Genomic DNA, 10,476 nt, shown 5'->3' on the forward strand with positions numbered 1-10,476 from the left:
CTGGATGCAAAACACACACACACACACACGCGCACACACACACACGCGCACGCACACGCACACACACACACACACACACACACACACACACACACACACACAGCCCTTCCTGCACAAACTTGCACGTAAGTGAATGAGCATAAATCAACGCACGCTGGGCTAAAGAAACGCCACTATTATCTCATTCTGTGTACTTATATACCTATGCTACATACTGTAGTACAAGTAGTGGTTTTCAAAGTGATGGGGGTCCAGGGACCCATGCTATCATCACTAGTATAGATTCTGGAAAATCTTTAAATTCTTTTGGAAAATAAATACATAAATTCATTTCAATACGGCAATAAACTGATATACTTTGTAATTTGTAGCCTACTTTTGAATACTTAAAGAGGCACTATGTATATTTGTTTTAGTTAAAAAAAAAGAATTGTCCAATCTGGACAAAAATAGAGTATGTTAATACAAACAAGTCTATGAATCTATCTATGAAATGTATGAAAAAAGTTTAAACTCCAACACAATTGTATACAGTATGTACACAATCCCTGCTTCATCTCTCTCTCAGCTAAGGGGTCCTTGGCCTAAAAAAGGCTTAAGCTTGTATTTCACTATATGAAACGGGGCTTAATTAGTTAATTCATAATGTCATTTTGTTAAGTTTGGGTCAGAAGAGTCCCTTCCTTCGTAGAAATGTAATGGAGTAAAAAATACACTCTTTCTATTTGAAATGTTAAAGTCATGAACTTGAAAAAAAATTAAGAAAAATGAATTCTCCAAAAATGTACTGAAGCACAGTACTCAAATAAATGTACTTAGTTACTGTCCACCACTCTCTGTATATATGTGTTTTATAAACCTTCTATGATCTGCTGAATGCTGACTGTTACAAACACACGTCTGACTCACTTTACTATCATCATCTTTAATAAGATCAAATACATCAACAGACATCATTTATACCAACATAATTAAAAAATGATCATTTATACACTACAAAATAAAAGTATGTTATCAGGAATCATTTTATCTGTTTAACTAACTAACTGTCTGTCTGTTCCGTCTGTCTGTCTGTCTATAATACCGAAGCAATTCAAAACTGAATGATACATTGATTAAATAATCACATGTAATTGAAAATTAATAATTAATAATGTGCCATAAACTAATCCCTTCAGACTACCATGGACATAGGTAACTGCTAATCAATATCAGATCAATATATTCCATTGTTCTTTATTGGGCGCTAGACGTTCTAACTGTGGTTTTCCAGAGTGACACAGATCTTCCCTGGTAACATCTTCAGAGACAGACCATCAACATCAGTATTTAGTCCAGGCATTTAAGGTCAAAAAAGGGGTCAACCTCCCACTAATTGCAACAAAACCAAACTCAGCTGATTTTGTATCCTCAATATGTCCTGAATCACAGAAAAAAAGTTGCAAGGAATCGGATGAAGGGAAAGTTTAGAAAATTACCTGTAAGTATAACGCTTTTTGGCCCTTTCTGCTAGATTTGACTATGCTGTATTTGTTCCTTGTAGCAAAACAAGGAAACAGAATATCAGTGACAAGAATTTATTATGATCACATAATCACACAACTGATCAAGTACTGATCAAACAACTAAATTAAATTATGCACACACAATATCACACTACAAAATGTCAAAATAGGTGACAATTTCCCATTGACGCCCACGTTATAAAAGGATTTGAGCATGTTTTCTTGTCTAATTTCCACAAAAAAGGAAATAAAGTTATTATTATTATTGTTATTATTATTAATATTATTAATATTATTATTATGAAGTGAATTAATTTTTTTTTAGAAATCAGAACTTTGATTTCTTTTTTGTATTACTAAATCCGAAAATAGTCTGGCACTGTCTGGCACTGTAAATTCCACCTGAGGTTTCGGAGGACAATCCCTGATCGAAATATGGTGAACTTCATCATGGAGATGCTGTCAAACCGCAGCTTCACTCTACAGACCAGTAATGGCCAGCACAGCTGGCTCAGATGACTGAGGAATGGTATTCCGTAAGGGTGTGTTCTCTCCTCAATGCTGTAACATCTACATCTATGACCTACCAGATACAACATGGGGCGGCAGTGGCTCAGGGGTAGAGTGGCCACGATAGAGTGAACTGGAAACCGCAAGGTTCCCAGTTCGATCCCGGGCTGGGGGGCTCCCCCAGAGTTAGTGTCGAAGTGTCCTTGAGCAAGACGCTGAACCCCTAATTACTCCCCATGAGCAGGTTGGTGCCTTGCATGGTTTCCTCCGCCATCGGTGTATGAATGTGTGTGTGAATGGGTGAATGTAATGCACAATCTATGTAAAGCGCTTTGGATAAAAGCGCTATACAAATGCACCGTTTACCATTTACAACATGAAAAAAATATGGTTATGTGGACGACCTAGCCATCATGCTGAGATGACTAACATGGAAGCAAAGACCAACAGGGTGGCCATAGCTGAATGGGTAGAGAGCCAGCCTCAGAAGCAGAAGGTCTCAAGTTCGATTCCTGGCCCTGCCAAGTTGTTGATGTGTCCCGATGACAATACACTGAACACTTCTGAAACTTAATTTCTCCCACGGGATCAAATAGGTCTAATTATAATTGAAGGTGATGGAAGACGGTCTCAACCAAGACATGGGCACCATCCGCAGGTGGCGTTTGTAGCTCAGCATTGGCAAGACAGTGTCGGCGGCATACCATCTTCGCAACAGAGAAGATGGTATCTTCACAACAAAATGCAGTGCTTTACATCAACAAAATCACATGCGCAGTGCTTCACATAAGAATGTATATGAAATGAACATGAAAACCGAGTGCATACAAATGCATAATGCATAACATACAGAAATGGCACTTGAAGGGTTAAGATCAGTTTCTTCTTCTTTTTTTTTTAACAAGCACTGTAATGCATCCAACACAGTTTCTGGTTGATAGTGGACAGTATTGAACCTTTTGTGTGGAAATTAGACAAGGAAACATGCTTAAATCTTTTTTAACATGGGCGTCAATGGGAAATTGTGACATCAGCACATCACCTATTTAAGCATTTTTCAATATGTTCCACCACTGGGATTTCTTAGGACTTTTGATATGTTATAACTTTTATGAAACAAAAAAAGTTGAAAGAGTTTCTGTTGCAATTTGTCCTAGGTTAACCCCTTATTATCCATAGAATGCCTATACTTAATATGCCTGTTTAGAATGGGCCACTTAATTGCAGCTTTCTTAAGAACCGCTCATCCAAACAAGTTCAAACTTGATACTGCATTTCTCTGGGTCCTCAGCAACACACCTGCCGAATGTCGACTTCATACAGTGTTCGGTTTTCAAGATATATAATTGTATGTGTAATAACAGTGTGAATGGCGGCCATTTTGAAATTTCCCTACATGCAATTCCTTGCAACTTTTTTCCTCTCATTCAGGACATATTTAGGACACAAAATCAGTTGAGTTTGTTTTTGTTGCAATTAGTGGGAGGTCAAATGCCAATATTACTGGACTAATTATTAATGAATGGAAACAGTCTCTCAGTGAAAGTGTGTGTGAAGGTGTGTAGGTGTGTGTTAGAATCAGGATCAAAGAAGGACAGCTGTCCTATGTCCCAGTCCAGCTGGACTCTGATCCTCCGGAGTTTCCGATTCACTGAGAGATCAGTCCAGTCCTCATTATCAGGCCGTGATGTGGAGAATTTTGTGTATCTACCCTCACAGAACTCTATAGACCAGCATCCATAGCATCCATCTCCCTTCCTATAGTAAGACTGCAAACACACACCTACGTGCCAGTGTTTACTGTCTCCAACCTCAACATCCCAGCTGTGAGACCCTGAGTTAAAGCCCTCAGAACCCAGGACTTGATGCCACAAGGTAATCCTCTCTGGGTTGTCAGGAAGCTGCTGCTCCTCTTCTACACTTCTCACACTGGTCAGATCATCAGACAGCATGACTGCAGGATTACCAGTGTTGGGGTCCAGGATCACAGGAGTGTAGGAGACAATGTCCTTCATCTTGTCCCAGACTTTGAAGGTCAGGTTCTTCAGGTGTTTGGCCTCGTCTATCAGCGTTCCTGAGACCGGCGGTGGGTCCTGCAGGGTGAGCTGGACTCCCTCCATCGTGGTCTTGTAGTTCTGCAGGACTGATACGTGGTCGTCGGCTCTCAGCTGGTCCTCAGCAGCTTGGATTGCATTGGAGAGGGTTTCCATTTCTCTGCTCAGACCCTCAATCCTCTCCTTCATCTCCTGACTGTTCTGAGCCTCTTCCTCCCGCAGAGCGGCGATCCTGGCCTTCTCTTCCTTCTGTAGGAACCGACGAAGATTCTGAAACTGTTTCTTAATCTGCGTCTCTGTGTTCCTGGCCTGAACCTTGATGTGATTTTCTGTTTTGTCGTAATATTTTTTAACTTCATCAAAGACCTTCAGTTTCTCCTTTAAAGGCTTCAGTGATTTCCGGACCCTCTGTTTGAAACGTCCAGACGCTTCGTCCACGGGTAAGAACATGTGTCCGGCGTGTTTCTCTGAATCTCGACACACGAGACACACCGTCTGTTGGTCGTACAGACAGAAGAGCTTGAGCTTCTCACCGTGTGCGGTGCAGAGGACCTCAGAGCTCACCGACGAGGAGGTCCGGCCTTTCTCCTTCAAGAGGTTCTCACACAGGTTCTTCAGCACAAAGTTTGTGTGAGGATGGTCCTTGGAGGATCTTCTCTGACAAAAAGGACATTCTTTTGTTGATTTATCCATCCACCAATCCTGGAGACAGTCTTTGCAGAAGCTGTGGCCACATGACAGCACAACGGGATGTTTAAAGATGTCATGACACACAGGACAGGTCAGCTCCTCTTCCTGACCAGTCAAACGGGAAGCCATTTTGTCTGCCGGTCACACACTTGATCTGGAATGTTCTCTGAGGCTGTTACACCAGAGGAATACTAGAAGACAAAACAACAACCATGACATTATGAGTATCAATAGTAGTAGAGGTTACTATAACGTATAGTAGTAGTAGTTATAATAGTAGTAGTAGTAGTTGTGGCTGTAGTATTCAGTAACAGTAATAGTTTTAGCACTTTTTTTTATAATCTCTCTGTTCTTACCTCAGTGGAGATTGTAGGAGATAACAGTCTGTCGGTCTGCCAGGTTGTTCAAATGAGTTGTCCGTATATTTGTAACCCGGGACCCCTATTTTTTGGCTCACTCCCAGCAGATTGACGACGGCACAGCTTCTCTCAGGTTCACAGCATGTATTGCCAAACCTGTTAGACAACAATAACACATACAGTGGTTGGTGGTGTGAGACTCACTTAGACACAGCTCTGCCCCATAACAGGAAATGCAGCAGCATAAGAGGGTTGAATTACAATATTCAGCGTGATCGTATAGTTTCAACATTCTTTTTACCAACATAAATTAATTGACATGGATTTAGCCATGAACTTGTTTTTTAGCATTTTAGAAAATACAACAATGAATTGATATAAAAATAAAACACCAACTTCTATGCAAAGGCTCTTATAAATAAATAAAATCATGAATACAACAATGAACATATTTCCCTTCACAAAACATACCTATTAGACAACATCAACCACAACACAGTATGTGGTTGGTTGTGTGAGACTCACTTAGGCGGCCACGTTTACACGGCAACGATCAGAACAGAAAACATCAAAGTGCCGTTGCGTTGTCACTTTTTATTTTGTGTTTACACGGAGACACAAGTGTGATTTAAAACTCTGTAGTGTGCATAACAGGTGGCGGTGACGTATCTTCTTCCTATCACAGCTGTTTGTTTGGTTGCCATGTCCGCTTATTATAAGCAACTTTGGGGCTTGTTTCTAAAGTAGTTGCTTATTTGGGCTGGTTTCCTAATGTTGTTTAAACCAGTGGTTCTTAAACATCTTCATGTCAAATTATGTATTTGTCCACAAACACCCCCTTCTGAAAATATTTTGTGTCAGGGACCCCCATACAAGATGTGTGTCACAACACGTCGCATCGCGACACGTTGTAGATCGGCTATTTTCAAATAGCTGTAGCCTGGTCGCTTCTTTTGGACTTGTTTTCATAGACCTGGTTGCTTATTTCTATCGCAGAATCTGGCAACACTGGTTAACACTGTTTTGCACGTTTACACAGATACGCGAGGCAGAGCGTTTTCAAAGATTTTCACTCTGGAAGGGGGGTTTCACTTTATTGCGTTTTCAACCCCCCGATAACGTTGTCGTCTAAACGGACGGCACATCTGCTACATTTCCTCTAGAGAGCGTTGTCGTGTAAACGGAGCCTTAGACACGGCTCTGCCCCTAAACACCAGAACAAACAATACATTTCAAAAGGCATCGTCATTGCTGTTGTGCAATAATACCAAGCTGCACCTTGCAACTTATCATGTCAGAAAAACACACAAAGCAGTAAAATGTTTTACTTACTGACAATTGCAAAACATGACCACAACATTCATATCACTCGACATATACCTTGATTTAAGTGAAATTAGCGTTTTGTAACTTTAATACATGAGAAACCGCGGAGCTGTGTGTGATACGTACCATACCAGGAAATGCAGCAGGATGAGAGGGCGTGCCTGCCGGATTGGTTTCCAGTGACTAAGTAAACACCACCCGCCACAAGGGGAATCAATTTCACGGACTTCAAACACAATAACAACCCTGTTACATATTAATTGATGTATTTATTGATCGATTGATAATTGCCTCTCGGTTTGTTTTCTCGTGTCGCATCAGTCTCTGTCCTCTGTCTCTGACTGACGAGTGAACCTCAGTCTGAAAAAAAGGCTGAACAACTAAACAAGGAAATGGACTTTGATTCATTTTCTTCTGATAACAGGAATCTCTCTCTCACACACACACACGCACGCACGCACGCACGCACTCACGCACGCACGCACGCAGTACTCAAGTAAATGTAGTAGTTACTTTCCACCACTCTCTGTATATACAGTATGTGTTTTATAAACCTTATATCTAGTGTAATATCTGCTGAATGCTGACTGTTACAAACACACATCTGACTCACTTTACTCTCATCATCTTTAATAAGATCAAATACATCAACAGACATCATCACTGTCACATAGAAACTATAGAATTCAAACATGATCCATGAATGACAAACACTACAATATAAAACATGTTAGCAGTAATAATCATATCAAACATGTTACCGTTATACCAATATAATTACACAATTATACACTACAAAATAAAAGTATGTTATCAGTAATCATTTTATCTGTTTAACTAACTAACTGTCTGTCTGTTCCGTCTGTTCCATCTGTCTGTCTGTCTGTCTGTCTGTCTGTCTGTCTGTCTGTCTGTCTGTCTGTTCCGTCTGTCTGTCTATAATACCGAAGCAATTAAAAACTGAATGATAAATAAATTAAATAATCACATGTAATTAAAAATGCATAATAATAACGTGTCATAAACCAATCCCTTCAGATTACCATGGACATAGGTAACTCCTAATCAATATCAAATCAATATATTCCATAGTTTTTTATTGGGCGCTAGACGTTCTAACTGTGGTTTTCCAGAGTGACACTGATTTTCCCTGGTAACATCTTCAGAGACAGACAATCAACATCAGTAGTAATGAATGGAAACAGTCTCTCAGTGAAAGTGTGTGTGAAGGTGTGTAGGGGTGTGTTAGAATCAGGATCAGAGAAGGACAGCTGTCCTCTGTCCCAGTCCAGCTTGACTCTGATCCACCGGGGTTTCTGATTCATTGAGAGATCAGTCTTCTTGTAACAAGGCCCTAATGAGGAGACTGCTTTGTACTTACCCTCATATAAATGTATACAGCATTCTCCACTCCCTGTGTCTCCCTTCCTCTGGAAAGACTCCACACACACACCTACGTCCCAGCTTTTATTGTCTCCAACCTCAACATCCCAGCTGTGAGACCCTGAGTTAAAGCCCTCGGAACCCAGGACTTGGCTCCAGTGGTCAAACCTCTCTGGGTTGTCAGGAAGCTGCTCTTCCTCTTCTACTACTCTCACACTGGTCAGATCATCAGACAGTATGAGATCAGGTTGAGCAGTGTTGGGGTCCAGGATCACAGGAGTGTAGGAGACAATGTCCTTCATCTTGTCCCAGACTCTGAAGGTCAGGTTCTTCAGGTGTTTGGCCTCGTCTATCAGCGCTCCTGAGACCGGCGGTGGGTCCTGCAGGGTGAGCTGGACTCCCTCCATCGTGGTCTTGTAGTTCTGCAGGAATGAGACGTGGTCGTCGGCTCTCAGCTGGTCCTGAGCAGCATGGATTGCATTGGAGAGGTGTCGTAAATTGGCCATGATCAGACAGGAAAATCACTATTCCCTAACTATTCCCTAAGTGCAAGAATACACAAGAATCCAGTTTGAAAGACGGTTTGTCCACAGAAATGTATTTATTCCCACAGACGTTGACACCTGCATTGCCAATCCACAGAGTGTACTTAAATCACAACAACATCACAATATATACAGACAGACATTTCACATAGAACCTCCTCTCTGTCCTCTTTCTTGTCCACTCACAAACAAGCTTCTAAAAACAACAGGCTTCTTGACCAGCCCTTTTCTCAGTCACACAATCTGTCTTGGTTTAAACACAGAACATTTATCTATTAAACTGCACTTTTACACAAGCTCATAGTATGAAATCATTGTTCAACATCCCATTAGCCTCAATATAAGACCACACACATATGTATTCAACCTTCTATGAATGATTTAGACAGAAAGAGATGACTTAACTAACATGACATTTAAGAGCAGCTGGTTGAGTCAGCTGTCCTTGTGACTGGGCATTCCCTTATTTACCTTTCATCCTAAAGCAGTGGTCGCAGCTTCACACCTGTTCAGAGCAAAAGGTCTCACAGCACTATTTTCTTACCATATAAGGTCTCACAGTCTATTTCTCAATTTAGTATGCTATTTCTTAACCCCATTGTTTCTAATCATAATTATTGGTACCGGTGAGCGTCAGACGGTTTACCAACCCTGAAGCCAGCTGTCTCCTGACCCTGGAGGTCAGATAAGAACACCCTAAGAGATGTACAACGGTGTGTCCCAACCTGTCTCTGTTATTAACCCTTAATAAATGATAGTATTAATTTAGATCAGTCCTAAACCATGTTTAATAGATGCTTTAAGTCCTGGATATACCATAGAGGGTTTCCATTTCTCTGCTCAGACCCTCAATCCTCTTCTTCATCTCCTGACTCTTCTGAGCCTCTTCCTCCCGCAGAGCTGCGATCCTGGCCTCCTCTTCCTCCTGTAGGAACCGACGAATATTCTGAAACTGTTCCTTAATCTGCGTCTCTGTGTTCCTGGCCTGAACCTTGATGTGATTTTCTGTTTTGTCATAATCTTTTTTAACTCTATCAAAGACCTCCAGTTTCTCCTTTAAAGGCTTCAGTGATTCCTGGACCTTCTGTTTCCAACGTTTAGACGCTTCGTCCACGGGTAAGAACTTGTGTCCAGGGTGTTTCTCTGAATCTCTACACACGACACACACCGGCTGTTCGTCGTCCAGACAGAAGAGCTTGAGCTTCTCACCGTGTGCGGTGCAAAGGACCTCAGAGCTCACCGACGAGGAGCTCCGGCCTTTCTCCTTCAAGAGATTCTCACACAGGTTCTTCAGCGCAAAGTTTGTAGCATAGTCCTTGGAGGATCTTCTCTGACAAACAGGACATTCTTTTGTTGATTTATCCGTCCACCATTCCTGCAGACAGTCTTTGCAAAAGCTGTGGCCACAGGACAGCACAACGGGATGTTTAAAGATGTCATGACACACGGGACAGGTCAGCTCCTCTTCCTGACCCGTCAAACAGGAAGCCATTTTGTCTGCCGGTCACACACCTGATCTGGAATGTTCTCTGAGGCTGTTACACCATGCAGAGGAATACTAGAAGACAAAACAACAACCATAACATTATGAGTATGAATAGTATTAGTAGTTAGTAGTAGTTATAGTAGTAGTAGTTGTGGTTGTAGTATTCAATAACAGAAATAGTTTTAGCACTTTTTTAATAATCTGCTGTTCTTACCTCAGTGGAGATTGTAGCAGGTAACAGTGTTTCGGTCTGCCAGGTTGTTCAAATGATTTGTCCGTCTATGAATTGATATATTAATTGATCTATTTTTTACATTTATTTATTACACACACACACACACACACACACACACACACACACACACACACACACACACACACACACACACACACACACACACACACACACACACACACACACACACACACACACACACACACACACACGCGCGCGCGCGCGGGAGCAGTACAATAAGGCATTACCATAAATTCATTAGAGTGGAGGGGAAGTGTTTATCAACACAGAGAGATGTTGTTTAGAACGTCTGACTGGATGGATTATACATCTACACACTCCCAGCATGCACTCTGTTTACACTGGGACAGAGAGAGAGAGAG

The 10,476-nt window shown here is 41.4% G+C and overlaps 2 protein-coding genes across 2 annotated transcripts; both read right to left on the reverse strand.

The window, feature by feature from the left end:
* Positions 1–963: 963 nt before the first annotated feature.
* On the reverse strand, positions 964–6,754 carry LOC308082414 (E3 ubiquitin-protein ligase TRIM39-like). Its single transcript, XM_080424152.1, has 3 exons — positions 6,571–6,754; positions 5,116–5,274; positions 964–4,950 (listed from the first exon to the last, which is right to left on the reverse strand). Exon 3 carries the CDS (start codon positions 4,886–4,888, stop codon positions 3,524–3,526), a length of 1,365 nt encoding a protein of 454 aa, XP_080280278.1. The 5' UTR covers positions 4,889–4,950; positions 5,116–5,274; positions 6,571–6,754; the 3' UTR covers positions 964–3,523.
* Positions 6,755–7,559: 805 nt separating this feature from the next.
* On the reverse strand, positions 7,560–10,141 carry LOC308081815 (nuclear factor 7, ovary-like; the record flags this gene model as incomplete). Its single annotated transcript, XM_080423439.1, has 4 exons — positions 10,073–10,141; positions 9,211–9,930; positions 9,023–9,046; positions 7,560–8,288 (listed from the first exon to the last, which is right to left on the reverse strand). Exons 2-4 carry the CDS (start codon positions 9,862–9,864, stop codon positions 7,560–7,562), a joined length of 1,407 nt encoding a protein of 468 aa, XP_080279565.1. The 5' UTR covers positions 9,865–9,930; positions 10,073–10,141.
* Between the last annotated feature and the right edge of the window lie 335 nt (positions 10,142–10,476).

The sequence above is a fragment of the Gymnoscopelus braueri genome (genome assembly GCF_963280865.1).
Source record: "Gymnoscopelus braueri genome assembly, chromosome: 3".
Classification (NCBI taxonomy): Eukaryota; Metazoa; Chordata; class Actinopteri; order Myctophiformes; family Myctophidae; genus Gymnoscopelus; species Gymnoscopelus braueri.

Coding starts and splice junctions, on each gene's coding strand:
- LOC308082414 (XM_080424152.1), bottom strand. CDS start 4,888: ATGGCTTCCCGTTTGACTGGTCAGGAAGAGGAGCTGACCTGTCCTGTG.